Raw genomic sequence first — 24524 nt, 5'->3', positions numbered from 1 at the left:
CTCTAATCCCATTGATGTGAAGGAAAAGATGTCCTTGCTCTATTCAGCACTGAGGACAGCTGATGCCAACAAACACATATGAGGCTCAGAGAGAGACATGTAGAGTGGGACATAGTGCTCTTAAAGGCACATGCAACATTTAATAATGTCTGTCACATTCTAGTTTGTTGGTTTTGGAGGGAAGCTTTTGTTAAACCCTCGAGGGCTCAGAGATTTTATTTGTCCATGTGGTTGCTTGAATTATATGGATGAATAAACACGAGTTAATGAGATTTAACAAGGCATGCAGTTGAAACAATCCTTTGTTTCAACTGAATTGGTTCTGATTGTTGACATTCTCGATGTGCCTTTTTGCAGATACTGCACCAATCTACAATTTAACTAGAGTAGATAAATATTTAGAAAAAGATAATAGCTAAGGCAACATATCATGGTTTTCAAGACAGCTTCCCCTCTGCACTATCATCAGAGAGCCATATGGTCTTCAAGAAGTGTCTTCCTTTGGGCTATTACAGCAACTTCACAGTTCTCCTCCCTTTAGTCCAGCGCCCGCTGGGCTGACCCAGAAAAACCTTGCCAGGCCTACATGAATGTGCCTTCTTCGAATCAATGACATTTATGAGGACAATCATACCTTGAAGCTGCTGAAACCATAAAACCAAAACTTCTAGAAATGATCTGTATCCAGATGCAAACAGGAGGAGGAGGTCAGGAGGCAGCTGCGGGTCTCATATGGAACCAGTATACTGTTAAAATGGTGCATTTCTGCCTGACAGGATGACATGCACCCCATGATATTCACTGACTTGAACAATGAGCACAGATACGTGGTTCTCAGTGGTGTCTGTACAGTTCAGAGCATATTACAATTGGTTCCCGGGAGAATAATCCACTGACCATGAATGTCAATTCAAAGCACATTGTTACATGTGTCTCAAGACCTCTTTTACTCGGTCTCGTCTAGGTCTCGTCTTCCTCTCAGACAAAGAGGGCTCAGGATTTTATTTCAAGACCAGTCAAAGCCACAACTGCAGGGAAGAGTCTTGTCTCATAGAAAACCCTTCCCTTGCACAAAAAATTGTGTAGTGTTAGGACGACAGTAAAACATGGAAAAGGAGTGTTGAATAGATGGTTATGTTGATTTCAGCTCCTTTGTGTTTGTATTTATTGCTCTTAGAAAACAAAGTAAAATTCCCACACATTAAATTCACTTCTGCAATGCTTTTTGATTATTTTATCAACATTTCTTATGGCACACTTATACATACACACATAAACATACATGGCAATGAAAGAGGTGAATGAAGAGCTATTTCATGTGTCTTCTGTCTCTGTTTTTATGCAAATGTGGATCTTTTATGCAAATGTAGATCAGATACATTTTAGGAGTGTCTATCGTTTCCATGTTCCACATTTTATTGTTTGTCATGCATTGTTGACTCACACTGGTATTGGTTTAGGTTGGATCTTGACTACAAAACTGATGAGAATATTGGTACATCTGGATTATGGCTGTGGTCCACTTAAGTTACTGCATGCGCCGCAAAACCTCTCAAGTTATTCTTTGTATGAGTTTTTTGTTTTTCTTATAAAAAACTTTGTGTTTTGGTGTATGACCCCTGTGACACGTCTGGTTTGTTATGTGCAGTTAACAAGTGTCGTAGAATATAACAGGCTCATGTCAACGTCTGAGTTTTGAATGTGCTCACCATGCTATCCAATTTAAACATCTGTAGCAGTCTCCACTGACATACATTTAGAGTTTAACTATTCATTGGCTCTGTGTTAACAATGAAAACAGCTTCAGAGTAATTGCCATTGGTTACACTTCCACCTTGTGGTAGAACGAACATATTGCATTAATAACAGTGTGTCCTCAAGCTGTGGGCAATCTGCATTAACATGTGTAAGGAAATCATTTCATCATTTGAACAAATTATCAAAAAACTTTATTTAAAAAATGTACAAAATATGTGTTTACAGTAAATTGTTTTGACCATGACACAGATTTTAAACTTCACCAGACTGTAAATTAAGATATAAGGCAAAAAAAAGCTTTTAAAGGTGTGTGACAACAAACTAGTTTCAACAGCAGCTCTTTATAATAACCATCATTAATGAATGGTACATTTATAGTTAATTAAACTGTAGTTAGTAGTTATTATGTTGTTAACAAACAACAACAACAACAACAACAATTCTTTATAAACCATTTACCAAGCAAATGTTTATTGTTAAGTTGCAACTTGCTTAATAATGGTTTATAAAGCAGCTCATTTTGTTTAATCAACTATAAATTTACCATTTATTAATAGCGGTTATTAAGCGTTATAGTTTCATCCATCTACTATTAGGATATGTTGTGGTATTTTCCTGCCTTTCAGTTGACGTTTTTTTTACACAAAAGCTGAAAAATGTAATATCAGGCAGCTCATTGTTGTATGTTCACTTGTCAAACCAATAAAAGTGTAATGAATTCAGCCACAAAGAAACTAGCACATATTCCCAGTCACTGTTTTTTCTTGCTTCGGAGGCTCAGCACGGCTTTGAAGCAATTACTTGTAAAATTTCCCTGTGGATCCTGGCTTCTTGAGTGTTGATGTGGACGTCTCCCACCTGGCCGTTCTCATACCTGAGAAAGCGAAATAAGCAGAACATTGAATAAATCTGAAATGTAGTCCGTGAATTTCTTATTACACTGCGAGGCAGGTCGCTGCTGCTTCGTGTTGTACTCACACAAAGAGGAAACGTGTGCACACATGGTCAGATATCGGACAGACCCAAATGTTCCCATGTTTTTGAAGGTGCTTTGAAGTTATCACTGTCAAGTCATACAGAAAGCTTTTATAAAACAATGTCACAAAATCAGTCCTTGTATTATCAAATAAAGGCTCATAACACGTACATATAATTCTCAGTTTTACCTTCGCAGAGAGCAATGCAGTTTAGGTTCCTGTTTTGCAGAAACCTGGCTTGCCCCGGCTCCTCCTAAGACAAGGAGAGAATACAGGATGAGATACAAAAACGGAGAGAAAGGAGATGTGAATCTTAGCAAATTGTGAATGATAATCCACCTGTTTGATTTTGTTTATGTAGTTGTAGTTCTTTATGAAGTCTTTTTTGTTGGGTATGTGGTGTTGCCCTTTGCCCATCTCTGTACGAAGAGGAAGCACAAGTTTAAAAAGCCTGTTAGAATCATTAAGTAATGACAATCTTTGTATAAATAGGACATTTTGTATTCAGAGTATTATGAAAATAATTATAGTGTGCATTCGTACCAGAATATCCAAATGATATGCTTGAGATAGGACTCAGGTAAATGCCTTTCCCATATGCAGCTCCGTGAAGCTTAAATAGGAAACAGGACAAAAAACACGAGATTAACACTCAGATGAAAACTTAAAGATCCCCTCTGCACATGTATTAAGGCATACAGTACATACAAATTCTTTAATGTATGTTCGACATGATTTTTTAAAAATGTTTTAAAAAAAATGGCACCCTGTATTTCTTCCTCATAATAAATCTGAGAATATATGAATATGTAAATATTTTCATTACAGAAGTTTGACTGTTGGACACAATATGTATCCAACTTCACTGTAAAGTCAGTTCTCACTGTGTGAGCAATGGAGGTCAAGTTTCCACATCACACTTATTTATGCTAATATTTGAACCAGGATTAGCTTCTAAACTATTTGTGATGCCACAAATAAGGCTCTTATGGCGCCCCTCTCATAATCAGATTTTCAGTGAGTACAGAGGTCATTTTCACTTTCGACAATGAATGTGAAAAAAGCCTTCTAGTGTCAAACTGCACATAAATCATTCTGCACAGTGGAGCTCAAACATGCAACTGTAAGAAGAAGACAAAAAACACATTTCTGACTGGAGGGGGACTTTAAAAGTCTGTTGAAATCTCTTAAAACAAACGTTGAAATATCCTTAATGCTGGGCATGGTGGACATGGATATATTTATTTAAAGCTATTAGCGAGCTAGTCATACAAGAATAGAAGAGAAAGTGCAGCGAAATTTCCCGATACTAACTTGTTGTAGCTTGACAGCAGTGAGTCTAAATATAGCCATGTTCACTGTTTACATTCATCATGATAATGCCAGGTGTGTTTTCTTCTATATTAATGAGACATGAGGGAGTTGGATGTGGCTACACAGCCACTGAGCCAGTGGGATATTTTCAAAATGTATGTATTTCTCTTGCTGGTTTCTACAATCTAAGCAACCCCTGCTCTAAGAGATTAAATCGACAAAGCTCAAAGAGAACATAACCATTCGTTATTATCATACTCTACCTGTAATTTTGTATAAGAGGCATTAATTAGGCCATTTCTCAAAATCGAGTGCCAGTTTTCAATGTGGGAACCACTGAAAGAAGAGAAAATAGGGTTTGAGTATATGAAGCAGGAATCATGCTTTGTACAGTGTTGATATGAGGGTTTTCTATTAGTGGCACCGCTTTGATTTTACTTACTGGAAAGCAAAGGTGCTGCCGTGAAGTTTCCTGGCAGCTTGAAAACGAGCCTCTTTGAATGGAGGGCTGCTGATCAACAGGAACTGATGCGGCGTGTGCATGAACTTAAGTTGCTGTTGTGCACCAAGGGGTTAAAAGAATACATGAGAGAGAGACAACAGAATAAAATGTATGTAAAGTAGAAAACACACAATATCTGGGCAATTATTAACCACTACTGCTGTGAAACTGCAGCTACTGTATCAGACTCTAACTGTGAACGCCTCTATCGTACCCTGTTCAGTGGAAGCTTGACAATGTGTGATCTGTTGCTGGCTAAAATCCTGTTGTCAAACATACAAAACACACAGCTGGGTATGACTCTAATACACATTCAGATTTTATGACATATCAAGTTTATGAAATCGAATAAAAGTATGAGTGAAAAAGCCAGTTTAGATTGTGTCACTCACCATTGTAGTAAAGGATGAGCGAGGGGGTCTATCTTGTCCATCTGCTTCTTTATTTCAGAATATGGACCCTGGAGATGATATAATACACTTTAATCCCTCTAACATTAACGCAGCTGTCGAGGAGACATTCACCAGCTTTCAGATCATTCTCAGATGAAAATGTAAATCCTAAAAAAATGGTTTCATGTGTGAAGGATTCATTTTAAGATCACCTGTGCCATCCTCCTGATTAACAAGATACTGTCCAGAGCCTTTTGCAGCCTCTCATAGCTCTTTCTCTGCCACAACAACACAATGATGTGTTAATGATTACATGATCACATGATTAACATAATCATTAGCCCATTAAAAATCACATAAATTAGATCAGTTCGTCTGATACCTTAGGACTGAAGGCCAGAGTCTTGGGGTTGTACGGATCAACCACGGAGGGGTACGGCTCAAATATGATGTTCTTGCGTGAAGACTGAAGGGCAGCTCTGCACATGGCCACCAGCAGGTCAACTACCTGTAGAAGAGATGGTATTTCAACACAGTAATCTAATATTATGATCACCCAGATAAAAGTGTGTATGTGTGTTACCAACCTCTGCACCGGTGGCAACCTCCTCTGTAGCTCCTGACATAACCCCCAATGTATAAAAGGAAAACACACATAGCTCTCTGGTGCAAACTGCTGGCTGCAGACAAACAAAAAGCAGAACAGGGACAACATGTTAGCAGTCAACTTGCTCCAGTAGTTTAGCCACTGAAACGTTAGCTAATTTCTGTGTAGCAGCGAACCTTTAACATTGGGCCGTTTTGAAACACATGTCGCTCATCACAGGCGACACAGTATTCATTCAGCGTGGGGATTCTCTGCTCAGCATACCTAAGTACCTGTGAACACAGTGAAAAACATGCATGTTGTTTGCACGTAGTGATCAAATCTTCACTGTGGACATTTTACTATTTGTTGTTCCCAAAACTCAAAAGTTTCTAAGATTTCTGAACTGACTGCATGGAACAATCTACAGACTGATCTTAGACTTAAGAATATTATACCACTAACTCATTTTAAAGCTATGGTAAAATGCATTGAACCCAGGTTGTCTATGCGCTGCACATTGTGTGGGAGGAGCATGTGGTCACCACAAGTTATCAGGTGTCAGCAAACTGGATAATGAGACTGGGTGCAGTTACTCTTTAAATTCCCTTTCTGACAAAGACTTTCTGACTTATGTTTTACCTGTACTAAGAAGCCATGCTGCAGAGATGGGGTGCTCCTACAGTGCCCGATGGCCTGGGAAGAGAACAGCAGCTCTATCAGCTGTTTGGTACTAAGCTGTGCTGATGACTTGACTGCTGACACCACCACCCTCTGTGGACGAACAGGCACAAACACTTAAGTAATAGTGCAGACAAAAACCTGGAAAGATTGTCAGAATACTCAGGTGGATGTCTAGCCCAGTCACAAGAATTACATCTTGGCATTCGACTTTTCTGCAAACCACAAATACGTTCAAATTTGTACATTTCATATGTTTCATATTAACATTTCTGCAATGTGTGTCATATCACGTTCATATTCCATGTATACGAGCTGACTTTCATGTCAGAAGGTGGGGTGGTGGGGGTGGTGGTGGTGGTGGTGGCATGACAGCTGAGCAAGAGACCTCTGTTCAAGGCAGCATTTAAAAAGGTTGTAAGTATGAAACCACTGGATTTTTTGAACGATACCTCAGGTCAATTCGCAGTTGAGTTAGTGCCAACAACTATACTTTAGACTTTTAGACGTTGGTACAATTTTGTTCTGTTTGTGCCGACTGAACCACATAATTCAAATCTTGATCTTTTCCAAACCCAAACCAAGTGTTTTTTGTGCCTAAACCTAACCAGATCTTGAGTACAGCATTGTCACAACATGAAATTTTAATTTGAACCTAAAGAAATGTACAGTTTTGGCATATGCATGGTTTGCGGAGATGTACATTGCCAACATTTACTATGGCAATTGGGTTGGAATGACACAAACGTGTGTTTTGACTTTAATTAACTGAAGAGTACTCACCTTTCCACTGGGTGTGTACGTGAAGAGCTCTCCTGTGGGATTCTTGATGGTGTAGGAGGTTGTGTGATTAGTGAAGCGGCTCAGTTTTATCGCTGGTAAAATGATCCTTTCTTTCACAGAAGGTTCCTGGAGGTCGTGGGACCTGCCCACCGAGAGTGATGAAGCCAAGTCAATAGAGACTTCAAGGACAGATTGATTCAGTGATAAAACTGCTGAATTGTCACATACTTTGATGGTGGGAGCCAGATGTTAAGTCTCGCACGAACTTTCTTAATGGTTCCACTCGGCCTGAACCAGCTTTGTCTCCTCTTCTGTCGGACTGTGACGCCCTCATTGGTGAGATGTTTCCACTCCCGAGATAAGAAGACTGTGAGAATACTGGCAGACAGAAATGAAGGGTTCGCCATTCATATCCAAGTGACATCTGTTATAATGTACCTTTTGCAACATGCACTGAGAAAAGCTGAGAAAACTATACAAACGCTCACTTCTGCAGTTGTTTCCCGAAGCTGAAGTTATCTTTGTTGGATGGTTGAAAGACTTCAACTGAGGGTGCTGTGGTGAGAAACATGTGTCACATTGACTTATAGTAATTTGAAATATTCAGTGAATTTTGCTTGCAGCAGTGTTGTTGATGCTCACCAGGTCCGTCCAGATACTGAGACAGAGAGAAGTGCAGACGGATCACGATGGGCTCTAATGGATTAATCCTCCAGGCCTCAGCCACTTCCTCCTGTGGACACCAAACAGTGTAATCATCTTAAACAGATCAACATACCACCAACAGCAAACATGTCACTATACTGTACTTGATTTGAGCTTCTGTACGTATAACTTACCTCCAAAAGGTTGGCATTTATTTTTAGGTCAATATCCACATCATCAATTGACCCAAACTCCCTAACACAGGAAAATGAAAGAGAGATTTGATGTAAAAGCAGCAGAGAAGGTTTCCTTTAAGGCCAGAATATGAATATAAAAGATGTTCTGACCTGATGGAGACTGCAGCGTCTGAATACAAAGTCCTGACTGCCTCAATGTCAGTGTCCAGCTGGGGGTGGTGGTACAGGTCAGTGGCACAGCTCTCCTATGGAGACAAACACTAACACACTTACCTTATGGTCCAAACAGCTCAGCACCACAGGGGGCTGAGGGATTAAACCACTCACGGTTTTTACAACAATGGCTGATAAGAAGACGTATCTTATGATAAAGAACGGGGGTAATTTTCTATTTAGCATTTATAAATAGTATATAAACAATAAATGAGTGGTTTATAACTAAGTATAGCACAACATACTGTAGCTATAAGTGGATATAAGGACATTTTTAAAGTGTTTATTGATTATTAATCGACTGTATTTGCATAACTCCTCCTGTGAAGCATACTGACTAATTAAATGACATATTTATGTAATAGTGACCAACTGTTTATTATAATTATTTTCTTTTAAGAAATAACTACATATTTGTTTATTCATTTATGGATACTCCCATGAACTGCTTTAGCTGATGAAGGCCACAGCATGCTGCTGAAAGTTCCCAAAGAAATCTAGTAAGGGGACGTTGAGTTAATATTTCTTTGGCGAACAACTATTTCTTTATCTGCATGTGTTTTAACAGCTAAAGGAGTTGTTTGTATGTGTAAATCACATCTAATAAATATGCTACAGTGTGTAGTTAAACTTGTCAATACAACTGTGGATGGATGCTTCAAAGGAGGAATTATAATTGTATTTCAAAATGTTCTTATTTTGGTAATTTTTGGTAACCGCATCATGTATAACAGCTACATGATACGGTTACAAACTATTTATAAAGTGTGTCTATCAACTCCAAACTTTATGCCATTGCCATTTCAACCTCCAGTGACAATATGATGTCTTTTTAATCACAACTCAGTAGCCTTTGCAAAAGCTTCTGTACGTCGTTGACTTTACTCAAATGTGTAATGATAATTTGGAATAATATAGTAAATAATGCTTACATGGATTCCATACATGATCTCTTCTGTGTCACTGTCCTCATCAGTTTGGCTCTCTGCCCATTGCTCACACTCAGTCTCCTGTCGGGTTAAAGAGAAGAGCTGTGAATGAAAAAATCCTCTTATTTACTCTGCTAATTTGTTCCTTCTGTCCATCCAGATAAAGTCAGCTAACCACTCTGCTGAGATTGCCTCTGATCTCAACATACTTTCGAGGATATATTACAACATTTACTGTAGACAATGAACATTTTAATACAGGAGTCATGTATGTATGTATCTAATGTCCTCCCTGTGTTATATCTGGTTGCAAAACAAAACAATTACTGTCAATTTATGTGCCAATTATGTTCTTGATTAATCAACTAACTATTTGGTCCATAAAATGTCAGAAAATGGACCCAACTTACTACCTTAAAATCATATCCAGACTGTGTGATATTAAGAGTAAAATATGAATGGAAGAGGGATATCTGCAGCTTATAAACTCACCATGTGTTGAGTTTTTTGGCACTTCTTCAGCAACGATCAACAGTCTGCCTCTTCCACTGTGGCTGACACAATTAAACACGTGCTGGAAAAATATGTGGCTTAATCAGTTCAGCTACCTCAACATGTTACATCTATGAACATATTACTCTCAGTATCTTCTTCACAATTTAAACTATACTTTCATCATCAAGAATATTTGCCTACCATTATGTAAATATTGTCAAGGATATTATTGAAAATGATTCAAAAGACAGGAAAATGTCTGGTAACAACAAACAGTCCTTACCTATCCTTCATGAGTTTCCACATATTCCCGTTTGACAAACAATGCAATGATATAAAAAAGACAACAACAAAAATGAGAGTCTCATGTCCATATGTGATCCTGAAACAACAAAATCAGTGAATATTCCTGTCTGTTTGTTTGGCTGGCGCTTGTGTGCTTGGCCGTCCTCTCCCCCTCTGGTTTGAACAGCAGGAAGTCACACATGTTCAGTCCTGGACTTCAGTGTCACATGATTGGCTGCAGATACTGACTGCTCAGATCAGCTGAACCTGGTCCAGAGAGAGGAGAGCGGCTGAGGATGAGACCTGCAGCTCGAGAGCTTTTCATGCACACTTACAGTTTCCAATATGCCATCCTTTCCACAGTGTGGTTTATTCCTCGGTGACAGAGGAGAAAAACAAACCCATGTATCACACTATCCTCCAGACTCTCGAAAAGTCAGCTTCATGAATCAGTTTTAAGACTGTGATGATAACAAAGTTCCCTGGTGGCAGAGCTGAAGGATGGTGATACGGGTGATGTTTGGCATTTATTAGTCTTCCTGTCTGCCTGCTGTGCTGCAGCCTGACCTTAATCGGCAGTTACCCTTGTTAGCCGTCGCCTGCTGCTCTGCAGTCTGGCCAGATTAGACACTTCTAGGAGTGCATACATCTGTGCAAGTCTTCTCTCAACAAGTGCTTTTCTCAGAGTAATCCACTTAGACATGAGTGGGTGTTTGTGGCGATGTTTATTTATAGTGGGTGGGCACAGTATCATGAACCCCCTATACTGTACGCTGCCATTTTCAAGGCCGTGCATGAAAAAAAAAATTTATATAAAGCAATTTCTGCAGTGAGTCAACACGTCTCAATCACAGTGAGCAACATTATGAGCTTCTCAAAGCCAGTGTTAGTTTCAGAGATATTGATTTATATCGTATTGTGCAGTCTTTGTGTTGTTGTATCCGCCCCCTTGTCATTTTGTACACCTACTGTTATATCATCTGTCAGAGCCACAAGATAAATGAACAACAGGTTCACAGTCAATGATATACAGGGATCAGATTTATACAGCAACTCACTTTACACAATATCTCCTGCATCTGTTGTTGGTGACAGACTGTCAAAATCGTGACTTGTCAGGAAGTTAACTGAAATAGATAGAAGTTGGTAAATAGAGGCATCTTTAATTGAGATCAAGATCTCTCTTATATTTTTCAGAGACACAGACAGGAAATTAGCACAGAGTATAGGGTGTTATGAAAAGCAACAAATGCAAACTGGATTAGAACCAAAGACATTGCAGTTGTATGGTTATATGTGGCTTAATGGCCAAGACACCCCAGTGAGTTGGATTTTTTTTTTTTTTTTTTTACATAACAGCACGACGTCATATAGACAAACAGCACAATTAAAACAACGTCCATATTAGCTTCACATTACAGCAAAGAAAAGGATTACAAGTATGTACAAAGCACCAAGCCTAAAGCTGTTTTGAACATGTGATGCAGCTTAAGTTGAAAAAAAGTCTTGTGACTGAGATTGTAATGAATGACTGTGGGAGCAAAGAGCAGAAGTGGTGAGGCAATTTACAGGTGTAGGTTGTTTGACATACAATAAATAACTTAATATCTATTGCACAATTCAACACACTTCAGTGGGTTTGCAGGTTGACACTCAGACAGAAGGTCAAGACAGTTCAACTGGTTGTCCACAAGAGAGAGCTGTTGTTGAGAGAGAGACAGAGAGACACAGAGAGAGACACAGAGAGAGAGAGACAGAGAGCTAGGACCACCCCTGGTTACTAGTTACTTTGCAGATTACATGCTGTTGCACATTTTTAAATTAACTAATTTTTATCAGTAATCAGATAAAAAAAACCAAAACAATAAAAAAGACATTGAGTCCAATAAAGCTTTTTAAATCAGTCAGGTCGGTGGTTGGTCGACCCATAGTATACAGTACACATGTAAATAAATGTATAGTTAACTTTTAATTGAGCTTTTGATATTTATATTTAACAAGTACGTAAAATACTTAGGTACATTTAATATCAGATACTTCAAGACTTTTACTCAGGGTAGTGTTTATTTGGGGGACTTTAATGTTTACCAAAGAAATATTTGAACACAATATCTTTACTTTTATACAAGTAGGAATTTTGGATACTTTTAACAACACTGGCTCCAATTCATAATATTTACTGAATGTCTTAGAAATTAAAAATCAAACTGTGATGTTGGAATGTCACTGGCAATGAAACTTCATGAAAATCTATTCAAAAATCATTGTTTTAACTTACAGCTAGAATTTGTTTTGCAACTGAGTAACACCACCTTTTCTTTTGTGCAGTGCATCATGGGTCCATAAAGAACAATATAAAAAAATGAAACAGATTTAGTATGCATGCTATAGAAAGATTCAAACCTTATTTGAATTAGTATTAGTGGGTTTAGGACATAACAAGGGTATGTAATTACCATACAGGGAAATTAACTTAACATACAAACCTAGATAGATATTATAAGTAATTTTGTAAAAGAAAATAATGTAAAACCTGTATTACTACATACATTTTGCACTATGTTTTAGAATATGTACAGTAGGATCAGACGACTCATATACTTTGATGCAGAGCACAGTTACTTGTGTGTTGCTGTGATGTTATGAATGTGTAAAAAACTGAGAGAGCAATTCATTGGATGTTATTTTAAAGGAATAATTTATTAGTCTTTAAACTGGAAGTCAGTACTGCAGGCATTATCCCTGCAGCCAGCGGCTCCACTGGCTTCCATCCATTTGTCCTTAAAAGGACAGGAGGTGGGTGAAAGTCAGTTTGGAGTCAGATTTCTTGCTGGATCACAACAACCACACGTTCCGAGAACATTTAGGGCTAATAAATGACACAAAGGTACGGATGAAATACTTTATAATTTGTGTTTTCTTGTTATACAGCTATAAGGCATAACCATTTAAAGACATGATTTTAATTCTCACAAATTCTTTAGTTGTTTTAGAGCTCAGCTCTTCAGCTCACTAAATATTTCTGGTCCAGTTAAGGTTGTTTTTTAAGTTTGCCGTAAGGCATTTGTGAGTTCAGGTTAATTAGCTGCCAAGTCAGAAAATTAAGACTCCAGCTGTTTTTCCCCCTCAACAACAACAGTGGATGAGCAAGCCTGAGCCTTCCCATCCAATTTTACCATAGTTTCACATATTTTGGAGAAATATTTGTTCCTTTTTTCAATTATTGGAATAATATGGCTGACAAAAAATGGGGTTCCCCTATCAGTAGATAGAAATGATTTTATTACTGAGGAGGGCTGAGACAGTGCATGTAGCTTGTATTAAATAACACTGAGGAGAGTGCACATACATGTTGAACATGACACTGGGTAGATCTTGTTTTATGTCGTGGTACAGTATGTACCTCGTGTAACATGTGCCCAACAGGGCACATCTATATATATATATATGTACACATTACCATAGCATACTTTACCAAAGCGACATCCGGATATTTGTTTGGGTTTCGCGCCTATCTTTGGTAAAAATAAGTCATGTGTTGCTATCCTGTACATGAATGACTTATAGCATTCATCTGTGCATCTGTCTAACAAGTTAGCAGGTTTGCATGCCTGCAAGCATCAACTGTTGCCTCAGACATTCATGCACATACAGTACATTCCACATATTCACATATGTTTCAATGTTTTATTTATGTTTCTTGACTTACTTTTTGTTCATTGTTAAGCACCAAATACCAAAGCAAGCTCAGAGTATTTGAAACCTACTTTGCAATAAATCTGATTCTGACTCTTCAGTCGTCATTTTTAGCCTGGCTGCACATTTCTTCAAAGTCCATTAATGTATATCAGCTCTAAGTGAATGCATTTGGACAGATCTTCATATCATGCTGCAGGAACGTAGACACAGTTCCACCCCTGCTGAACTCAACAAGATAAACAATGATGCAGCCCCGCCCGTCCGACAGTGTGGCATGAAGTCTAACATGCAAAGACGTGAAGTCAGTAAAAGATGATCTGACAGCTTCAGAATGAGAGATCATAGTGCAACCTTAAAAGGAGGGGGCAGATAGAAGTATCTTAAACTGGGCCCAGTGTGTGACCCTGACCTGGGGAGCCTACTGGTGGCTACTGGTTTGTCGATTGTACTGTAAATTGTTGTAGCATTATCTAAGAATTTCCTTCTGGATTAGTAAAGTTCTATCTTATCTTATCCAACGTTGAATATAAAATCTGTAATAAGAAAAAGAAAAAAAGATGCATGTAAGTCCTGACATAGTCGTGATCAGGTGTGCACCTGAAGCGATGTGGCATCTGGACGAATGAACAACATTTCTGAATAGCTCCTGCCTGGTGTTGATTATAAATATCCTGAAAATGAAGCGAAAGGGACAAAATGAAAAGCGTGTGTGATTTTGTATTTCCATACTTGCCAAATGTCCTCACAGGAACAAGAAAAATGAGATCTCTCAAAGTCAAAGCATTTTCCAAAACACTTATCTTAACAGCTTTGGCAGATTTATAGTTTGTGTTCAAATGAGGGCAGATACAGATATTATGATTTTGCCTGTTAAAGCTTTTTAAAACATATTTTTAATGCCATTCTCAGAAAGAACAGAGTTATTAAGGTACAAGCATTTACAACCATAAAACATCTAATAGTGCATGAGTAAATAATGTAACTTTTGCCCAACAGCTCGGTCCTTGAGGTAAATAATATAAATAAAATAAAATAAAAGTCATAAAAAGATTAGTAGTAGTCATTAAGGAACAGAACTACACTGACCAAGCTACAGCAGAAAAAGATATTTAAAGAAAGAAGTGTAGTTTACTGTCAGAAGGTCAACCTCCTGCCCTGCCCTGACCGAGGACCATGTCAAGTTCCCGCGGATAGTTTTGTGATCAGCCGGACAACACTGCCACCTGCGCTGTATCCTCCCTCAATATTGTCAAACTTTTGTGCTTATGGCCCGAAATGTGATATTTACCTATAGAAAACATCTTCCATGTGAAGAACACACGTTCAGCTCGTCGTGCAAACGGAAAATCTCGCCTTAACTGCCGCGCCCTAGATCCTGTCTCACCGTGTGCGGTTCACACAGGGAAGTAGTTCCGGTTAGTGAGGGGGATAAAAGCTGTGGCCTGCAGCCTGACCAGTGGCGCCCTCGTCCCTGCAAAGTTTACCCAGTAGGTGAGTAACTGCGAGTAGATTCAACTGTATGACAGAGAGGAGAGGACATTCTGTACTGTTTCTAATAATGTTTCAATTATCATGTTTTTAAAACGCCTTTTCAACCACCAGACTAACTTTTTCTTTTGGAAATCCTTGCAGACTTTCACTTATTAATGTAACATTCACAGTTTTGTAAACGAAATTGTGCATAGATCTTATTTCTATAGGCTAACATCTATTTTAGATTCTCTAATGTACTGTATTTAAAAAATGTCACTTTGATCTGGACTATCAGGAGAGTGCACTATTTTTATTTTTGTGTTTTTGTGTGCTTGTTTTGCACTTACAGCTCCTTTATGCACACTGTACTAAGGTGCAGTAAAGTCACATAAAGTTCTCTCACTTTGATTTATTTGTTAATTGTGTATATTTCATTTATTTACCTCATACTCATACTAGTGCTGCTTCCTCCTTGGAATAACGATAGAAAAGTATTATTCCAATCAATATTATCAATATTACATAATGATTCATTTTTAGAAGGTGTTACATTAATTACTTTGTAGAAAGATACAGGCCTTTTTTTCTCATTTTTGGGACATTTTTTTCTAATACGTTTCTACAGTCCATAAATACTCTCAGCTGACCATGTTATTTTGGGTAAGGGCTGTGGGCAGCACACAAACACACGCACATACACACACACTATGTTTCCATGCACTGGTTGACAATACACATCCGCCATGCATGTTGCATACCTCTATTGCTGCACTCCGGGCAGCACTAATAATGTTTTTCATCTATTTATTTATCGAGTACCGGAGTTATTCTTTGTGTGTGTGAGGTACCTTCAGCCTCTGTGAGGAGTGACCAGCTCCTCTTCTTCAGCTGCACATAAACTCCCGCTGGAATGTGGGAGAGTGCAGTCAGGCAGGCAGATACTGTCGTTGTTGCTTTATGCACCGGCTGTTCGGTCAGCTAGCACAGTCACTCTCCACTGGTGGAGGTCACACCTTATTATAAGTGTGTACTCTTCCATTAATAGAATCTTTCTGTAGTTTCTGATTCATTTTTCATACTCTGACTACTAACGTGGTCATGTTTATGTGATAATTTGTTACCGTAATGCAGCTTCTATGACAAGTTCTTGCGTCAGGAGCCTCTGTGTCACCGTTTGGACCACAACTCTAAATATTCTACGGATATAGTTTTCTGTCTGTGGCCCATGAAAGAAAGAATCTCCAAATAATCTATAATTATAATAGAGGTGTCAGGTACTAATGATCATTGCACTTGTTACCTTCTCGTCTCCACAGGATATTTCCTGCAAACACGGATCCAGTCATGTCGAAGTCAAAGGATACAGGCTCTGCCATCATCCACACCCAGCAGCTGCATGCTGCCATGGCCGATACTTTCATCGAGCACATGTGTCTGCTGGACATCGACTCTGAACCCGCCGTGTCTCGCAACACTGGCATTGTCTGCACAATTGGTCAGCCTCATGAATAAAAACCCTGTCGAAACATGTCATGTTATATATTTTATCTCATTGTTGAAAACATCCATATGACCTCCTAAAGTTCATATTTAGCGCTGTGGTTTTCTGTAAAATCCCATCATCCACCTGTCTCAATGCAGGACCTGTCTCCAGATCTGTGGACATGGCCAAGGAAATGATCAAGGCTGGGATGAACGTTGCAAGAATGAACTTCTCCCATGGAACACATGAAGTGAGTCAGAAACATTCAGCAAATATAACAAATAACTGTTAGCATCTCCAAAACTTCTTTTTAACTTTCCGGCCATTTTGCATTACACGATCCCAAACGGTGACATCACAGCAGGTGATTTACAAGTGGCTGTCGAATTGGAAAAAAACCTGCTGTGACCTCACTGATTTAAGTTTGCGCAGAAGTGCAGCATGTACCCAGACAGATCAGCACAGCCGTACTTTCTTTACCCACTGCAAGTGACTCAGTGTGGATTTACCCTTTACAGCTGCAGCCGTCAGTGTGACATTACTCTTGTGGCCCGGTAACTGTCTGTGGCTGTAATGTGATCTACGAGCTTGTACTTGCCCCCTCAGTGGCGGGTCTGAGTTGTAGCTTGTGATCTGGCGAGCGAATTGAGTCACAGCCAACTCTTTGGCCCACCTTATACTCGTAACCTCTCGCCTTTAAAAGTCATGCCTCTTTACCTTTTTCACTGTCACCTGAGTGGATGAGAGGTCGTTTCCATCATCAGCTTTAGCATGACCACCCAGTTGATATTTGGATGTTTAAAGGTTAACAGCAGGGTTTTTTTTTTTTATGTAACTCAACTCTCAGAGTGGCTCTTGAGGTATCGGCTCAGCACTGCTAAATAAAAACATGATCAAATTGATTATCATATATCCAGAAAACAAAGTGGAGATTTGATTTTGTTTTGAGACGGGCAAAATAGATTTGACTTTTGTGTCATTGCCGTGTCAGTTGCCCGTCCGGCTAAAAATAGGAGTTGTCTGAGAGTCAGCCGGCAGCAACAGTGCGAGTAGAAGGCATGTAGTGAAACCAGCGTTCATTATCGACTGAGGACAGAAGACAGTGTACAGATTAGACTTTGAATCTGCAATTCTGAGCCAGACAGAAGTATTTGGTTTCATTTAAGTTGTCAAACACCCAATTGCTCAAATATTTTGGAAACTATTCTTATAAGACCTGACAGTGTGTGAACAAGCTGAACAATGTCACATGCTAAAAATGACTTGCAGCTGTTAGACAAGATTTACTGTAACCAGTACGGTGCTGTCCGTGTGACCGCGTGTCCAAGTTTGTCCTCCTTATGTTGTTCTTTGTTTATTTTACGTTTCGTCAATCTTTTCCCCGCCAAAATAAAAAAAAGGTATTATGACGTAGTATCAGAGGTGGGAAGTAATGTAGTACAAATGCTTTATGACTGTACTTAAGTAGATGTTTCAGGTATCTGTACTGTACTTGAGTATTTATTTTTCTTTTCACTTTTACTCTGTACATTTCAACACAAATATCTGTACTTTCTGCTCCTTACATTTTCAAAACAGGCTTGTTACTGTAGTTTCAATGCCTTTGAAGGGAATTATCGATTATTTTTATTTTGCGTCATTGCACGTCGCCAATCTCAAGACTGATGTCAGTGCGTATCAAGCACGACAGACGTGGCGAGGCGAAGTGATGTAAAAGACGTCACAAGACAGAACGAGACAGAGAGGAAGACATGTAATTAGTTAATTAGTAATTAGTAATAAAAAACTAGTGTAACTTTTTAAGCTATGGTAGTTTTATTTAGGTTTTCAATGTGATAATATTCATTTAACACCCATACAGTACCATGCCGAGACCATCAAGAATGTCCGTGAGGCAACTGAGAGCTTCGTGCCAGGATCTTTAGAGTACAGACCAGTGGCCATCGCTCTGGACACCAAGGGACCAGAAATCAGGACCGGACTTATCAAGGGCGTGAGTCACCATGTCTTGATTTATTGCACAAATAATTGTAAGAAGGTTTTAAGCAGAGAATGAACAAGCTCTGTCTCCCTGGTCTTGTTTAGAGTGGCACTGCTGAGGTTGAGCTCAAGAAGGGTGAAACCATCAAGCTCACACTCGACGACCAGTACATAGAGAAATGTGATGAGAAAGTTCTGTGGCTCGACTACAAGAACATCACCAAGGTCGTGCAGAAAGGAAGCCACATCTACGTTGATGATGGTCTGATTTCCCTCATGGTTAAAGAAATCGGTAAGTGCTCAAAAACAATCACCTGTGAGGCTCATCCTTAATGAAGAGTTCCCTTATCTTTCTTGTGGAAGTAAATTATCTTCTCTTTCTGTGTGTCTCAAGGCAGTGACTTCTTGATGTGTACCATTGAGAATGGCGGTATGCTGGGCAGCAAGAAGGGCGTGAACCTGCCTGGAGCTGCTGTCGACCTGCCCGCTCTCTCTGAGAAGGACATTAGCGACCTGAAGTTCGGCGTGGAGCAGGGTGTTGACATGGTCTTCGCCTCCTTCATCCGTAAGGCTGCTGACGTTCATGCTGTCAGGAAAGCGCTGGGCGAGAAGGGCAAGGACATCAGGATCATCAGCAAGCTGGAGAACCACGAGGGTGTGCGCAGGTGAGTGGATTCCTCACATGAATCTGCACAGATCTGAATCTTTGGAGAATTTCTGAAACTGATTTTCTTTCTTTTGCCTGATAGATTCGATGAGATCCTGGAGGCTAGTGACGGCATCATGGTTGCCCGTGGAGACCTGGGCATTGAAATCCCAACAGAGAAGGTCTTCCTCGCCCAGAAGATGATGACCGGCAGGTGCAACAGGATCGGAAAGCCCATCATCTGCGCCACACAGGTCTGTTACCTCAGTAGGACGACTGTTTTGTGAAAAAAATATTTAAAAAAAAGAAATGTGTATCAGAGAGTTATGTCGTTGTCTCTCCTCAGATGCTGGAGAGCATGACCAAGAAACCCCGCCCTACTCGCGCTGAGGCCAGTGATGTCGCCAACGCCGTGCTGGACGGCAATGACTGCATCATGCTGAGCGGTGAGACCGCCAAGGGTGACTACCCCCTGGAGGCTGTGCGCACACAGCACATGGTAAGAGCACCTCAGACTGATCCCACTGATTAAGTGTTATATCGTGTTCAGTGTGAGTGTGCATCTTTCATAACAATATAACAAAATTTTGTTGTTGAATTGTTTTTAATGACCAAAGTTACCAAATTCACTTGATCTAGCAAGGCACTGATGCTCTCTTATTATCTGCTCGGGCTTTATATACATAGCTTCACTGTTTTATGGGAGCCTGAAGCTGTTTGTTGTCCTGCTCTTGTAATTGTCATGTTAGTCTCACTTTGTCATGCGTTGACCATGAAAAACATACAATAATCCATGTTTTAGCGTGATTCTAGCCATCAAGAGGTAATTTCATGTCATCTTCTGATCAATCACGAAATTGGAGCCCAACTGATATATCAGTCGGCCGATATTACTGCCTGTTATTGGCTTATCGCAGATAAATCGGCATCAGCATGTATATTTTCCAACATGTACTGAAAAAGATGCTGGGTTGTTTTCTAATTATTAAAGGAGACCTATTATGTTTTTTCATTTTTTCCCTTCGTCAGTAGTGGCACCTTTATTGCATAGCTTTGTGACATCATACACAACACATTACTAAAATGACTGAAATTAACCTTAAGATGATGTTTGCTTTGTGGTGTAAGATATATTTTGTGCTTTTACATCATGTGCACATCGTTGGTATCAGCTTGAGTTTTACTAACAGCTTGTTTGGCATTTGTTCGACTTGCTTTGTGTATCCCTGCCTCCTCCACCCCTCCCCTCCCTCCGTCCATCTGCTACCAAACATCTTCTTGTCTTCTTGCATTGTGCTTTAACTGTGTGATCATATTACTCAAATAGCATGTGTCTGAGGATCTGCCGTGCACAGCAACAGTCCCTGGACATCATGGCCGCCGCTGTTGTTTAGCTTCATGTCTCAGTGTACTTTCAGGTATGAAGCCCTCTGCACTGCCCTGCCCCTTTTGTTTTGTCCTTTAAAATACAAACTAACTCCTGCAGTTAAAACTGGCCGTGTGACTGCAGCCTGACACGACTCTCATCTGTCTGTTTTTGTTCTCGCACATTCAGATCGCCCGTGAGGCCGAGGCAGCCATGTTCCACAGGCAGATGTTCGAGGAGCTTCGCCGCACCTCTCATCTGACCCGTGACCCCACAGAGTCCGTCGCTATCGGTGCCGTTGAGGCTTCCTTCAAGTGCTGCGCCAGCGCCATCATCGTGCTCACCAAGACTGGCAGGTGAGACTTAAAGTCCTTTCTGTAAGACTCCTCTGCACTGCTCTTAGTCATAATGTCTTCCACGTCGCCCACTGTGGGCGAAGAAAACTGGTGTATTATAATATCTCTCTCTCCCTCCGCCTCCACTCCCTCCCCCACGTGAGCCCTCGGCTCATATGAAGTGTGCCAACTTTCACGGCACACAATCTGTGCTCCACTTGTGACCTTTTGAGATCCGAACCCTGACATTTTATGAGTTAATTTTAACTCCCTGTTCATTCCTCTCAACACATGATACAGAGGACGTTCTACTGTCAGCTGGATGGATTTCCTAAAGATAATGGCATAATTAAAGCAGCTGTATTAACATTATGTCACGACTCTGCTGTTCCTCTAAACTCTGTGGAATAATCTTTTTCAGTTCACACTTACGGCTCCCATACAGCAGCGAAAACACTCTTCAAACCCACTGTACACTACCTGCTCAGCACCAAACAGCAAACAGACACGTAGCAACTAGCTGGTGAACGTAGCAGAGCATTTAGCAGCTAAAGAGCCCTCAGGAGTTGGTAGAGACCAAAAACGGAGCTATAAGAGAGTGAATATTGGACTAATGTTGCTCCTTAACTGTTTCCTGACAAGTTCACCACATAAACATGAAAGATGACGTTGTGAATTACAGTTTGTTTCCAGAGAATCAGTTATTACAGGTCTAGGTTTGGGCTCAAGTTTCCCTAATTGCCGTTGAAATTGAAATATTTTCCATTATGCATCCTTCTAATAATTTGTTCCTGTTACCTGCAGGTCTGCTCACATGCTGTCAAGGTACAGGCCCCGTGCCCCCATCATTGCCGTGACCCGCTGTGGCCAGACCGCCCGCCAGGCCCACCTGTACCGCGGTGTCTACCCCGTGATGTACACCAAGGCCGCCAACGACGTCTGGGCTGAGGACGTTGACCTGCGTGTGAACTTTGCCCTGGAATATGGTGCGTGTTTATGTGTTTTGTTTAACTTATTCTCAAATAGGATAAAAGTAAAATTAGTATTGCCTGTAGTCACAAGGCTGTATTTAACTTAATCCTTTATTTTCCATTAACACGTCTCTTGTTTCTTTCCGTAGGCAAGCACCGCAAATTCTTCAAGTCTGGGGATGTGGCCATTGTTGTTACCGGTTGGCGCCCCGGTGCCGGTTACACCAACACTATGAGAGTTGTGCTGGTTCCTTGAACTTCATTAAAGGACATTAGTAACCACCCCCCTTCCCCTCTCCTGTAACCTGCCCCCCACCCCTGTGTCGGACTTTTCTTTTCCAAAAGCAACTCAAAAACCAGGCCAACTCCTTCAAAGGACTTTCAATGGTGTCACAGTAACACTTTTCATCCATATCTGTAATTTATTGTCTAAATCCTGTTGCCAGAGACTGAACTCAAAACCTTTTAGTGGAAACTCTCCTGTCATGTGTGTGCAGACTCGGTTTGCATGGTGAATAGAGTGCAAGTACACGTTATGTTGGTTCTTTAAATTTCCAGGGATAAACATGAAAATGTACTGTTATTTTCTTCTCCAGTTGGTACAAAATGTGACTGTGAAGTCATTTGGCATGACTGGTTTCCATTAAAAAGAAATCTGGGGTCAACTGTGTTTGTCTTCTTCTTGTTGTCACACTAAACTGAGAGTCATATTTTTAAATCATTATTTTCCATGCTAAGGAGATAGATACTGTAGATGCAACAAAGCTCCAGGGCTGATTCAAACCGCAGACGTGGCGTTTAAAAGTGACGGGGACTAAATCTACCATTTCCAAAAGTTGTGGGGACATGTCCTAGTGTCCTTAGTGTAAATGTCACCTACGATGCCAACCTCGCCAGTTTAGATTATTTCTTAACAAGATTCTAATTTTCCCAGAGAGTTCATGTAGCACTCAAGTCTGCTCAAATCAAAGGACACGTACACTGTTCGATAAAAATCATATGAATGAATACAGACAGAATACAACCATCGTGATGTGAAACAATCCATTCATTTTTTTAAGTTTTGTACTTAGTAAAAGCAGCAATACTTCAAAGGAAAAAATGACATGAGACTGTTATATAATACTGTTATCGTCATAAAACGAGCTCACCTAGTTGTTTCTGCTTCAGATCGACCTGCCAGCTTCATCCAAACCTTGCAGGAACACTGAATTAAATATCTATGTCTACGTACTAATCCAACAGCCATCACTCCATGAACACGGCACATAATTTTCTTTGTACTGACGAGTCGAATATTTGGCAGATTATAATCTGGGCTATTTTGATGTTGGCACCAAACAACATCAGGCAGTTCTCAATTCATAATCCGGCTTAAAGCCTGAAACTTTACCAGCGTTTTATCAGATTCTGCTCCTTCTGCTCTTGAAGAGAAATCAACAGCTCGGACGAGCATCATTGACCATATGTTATTTTATTGCATTGAATTCAGTAGCTAAAATAAAATATGCCTAACATACATAGGTGATGGATTCTTCAGATAAAAGGCAGCGAAATGAGATATAAATATATAAATACATGAATGACTGACACCTCCTCTCCTCCTGCACACACACTTAAGTTGAATGCACTCAAAGTAACCTCGCTCTCAAGCCGAGCTGACGCCTCTGGCAGGTGGTGTAGTGGTGCAGGGTCGGAGGAGAATAGTAATGAGAGATTGATCGAGCCCATTGGCAGTGACTGGCTAGTGACTGATAGTATCTCTATTCCCTCGGAGGGGGGGTGGGTGGGTCACAGCACACCTCAGGTTCAGTAACCAGGCAGCTAAAGCCACTGGACAGGATTCTCCCATGGTCTGACCTGCTGACCGGCTCGCTGCTCACAGTTCCTCGCCGGCCGCAGGTCCACAGAGAGAGAGAGAGAGAGAAGTATCATCTAAACACATGAACTTATTAACAAGTAGAAGGATTTTTAAAAAAGCAGTCAGTGATACACATCTTATTGATTCAGCATAGCATCACAAAGCAGCAATCGTTCAACAACAGATGCCAAATTTTACAATCAGATGATGTAAAATGAAGGAGGTAAATATGCAGCAATATGACCCATCAGGGTTCCTTATTAACCGTGCGTCCAAGTAACTGCTTTTAGCCCTTTGACTGGTGCAAGAAACATTCAGATCAGTCTTAGTGCATTGCTGGTTTCAGGATGTTTGATTATCCACAGTTGCTTTTTTATTCCATTTAATTCCCTTGTTTTTAATCTGCTCTAACTAAAAACTCAAGTGCTTCGATTCACAGTACCTTTTTTAAAAAAACACAGATTATTGCATACTGTTCTGATGGCACACAAACCATGGCTCAGGTGTTTGTTCTGTACCAGAGTCAGACTGAAATGTGTTGGCATCAGGTTGTGCGCTTCGCCATGCGCCCGAGCAGGAAATGTGTGCGTTGTCTCTGAAACTGATTACACTTTCCAGAAAAACCAACATCGCCCTCAAGTTCTGCACATTCCAAAAATTAATCCCACTCCTCCAACTCAGACGGACAAACATTACATTACATTCATTACTTCAGTTTTTTTTTTTAAATGTGATCTGATTTGTGTGACCCATTCGGGCGTGCAATATTGCTGAAACGCTATCTTGGAAGACATGGCGTCATCAAACCATTCGGTCAGGTGATCTCTGAAACGAGCAAAGTGCACAGTCTGTCTCTCCTCTAATCTCTTCAGGGGTAACCTTGCATTCACACGACACACTCAAGTGGGGGGGAAGGATTTACCGAAAAAGGACGATGGTTTTTGGTTTCAATC

General features: G+C 40.2%; 2 protein-coding genes across 2 annotated transcripts; one reads left to right on the top strand and one right to left on the bottom strand.

Moving 5' to 3' along the window:
• Nucleotides 1-2535: 2535 nt before the first annotated feature.
• LOC141000936 (protein mono-ADP-ribosyltransferase PARP6-like) lies at nucleotides 2536-10406 on the bottom strand. The gene is made up of 22 exons (XM_073471823.1): nucleotides 10341-10406; nucleotides 8981-9079; nucleotides 7986-8080; nucleotides 7833-7893; nucleotides 7636-7726; nucleotides 7482-7548; nucleotides 7222-7371; nucleotides 6994-7135; nucleotides 6172-6303; nucleotides 5727-5822; nucleotides 5531-5623; nucleotides 5326-5451; nucleotides 5156-5221; nucleotides 4944-5011; nucleotides 4766-4814; nucleotides 4492-4604; nucleotides 4313-4385; nucleotides 3279-3348; nucleotides 3075-3154; nucleotides 2925-2988; nucleotides 2737-2821; nucleotides 2536-2632 (listed from the first exon to the last, which is right to left on the bottom strand). The coding sequence occupies exons 1-22, from the start codon at nucleotides 10404-10406 to the stop codon at nucleotides 2536-2538; spliced, it is 1983 nt and encodes a 660-aa protein (XP_073327924.1).
• A 4514-nt stretch (nucleotides 10407-14920) lies between these two features.
• Nucleotides 14921-22375, top strand: pkmb (pyruvate kinase M1/2b). Its single transcript, XM_073471424.1, has 11 exons — nucleotides 14921-14947; nucleotides 16246-16424; nucleotides 16571-16662; nucleotides 18274-18405; nucleotides 18498-18684; nucleotides 18787-19057; nucleotides 19142-19292; nucleotides 19385-19537; nucleotides 20594-20760; nucleotides 21544-21725; nucleotides 21860-22375. Exons 2-11 carry the CDS (start codon nucleotides 16274-16276, stop codon nucleotides 21964-21966), a joined length of 1593 nt encoding a protein of 530 aa, XP_073327525.1. The 5' UTR covers nucleotides 14921-14947; nucleotides 16246-16273; the 3' UTR covers nucleotides 21967-22375.
• The last annotated feature ends 2149 nt before the right edge of the window (nucleotides 22376-24524 follow it).

This window comes from Pagrus major, chromosome 8, assembly GCF_040436345.1.
Source record: "Pagrus major chromosome 8, Pma_NU_1.0".
Lineage (NCBI taxonomy): Eukaryota > Metazoa > Chordata > Actinopteri > Spariformes > Sparidae > Pagrus > Pagrus major.
Note: the sequence above shows the minus strand (reverse complement) of the source record. Positions and strands in the feature narration are given on the sequence as shown.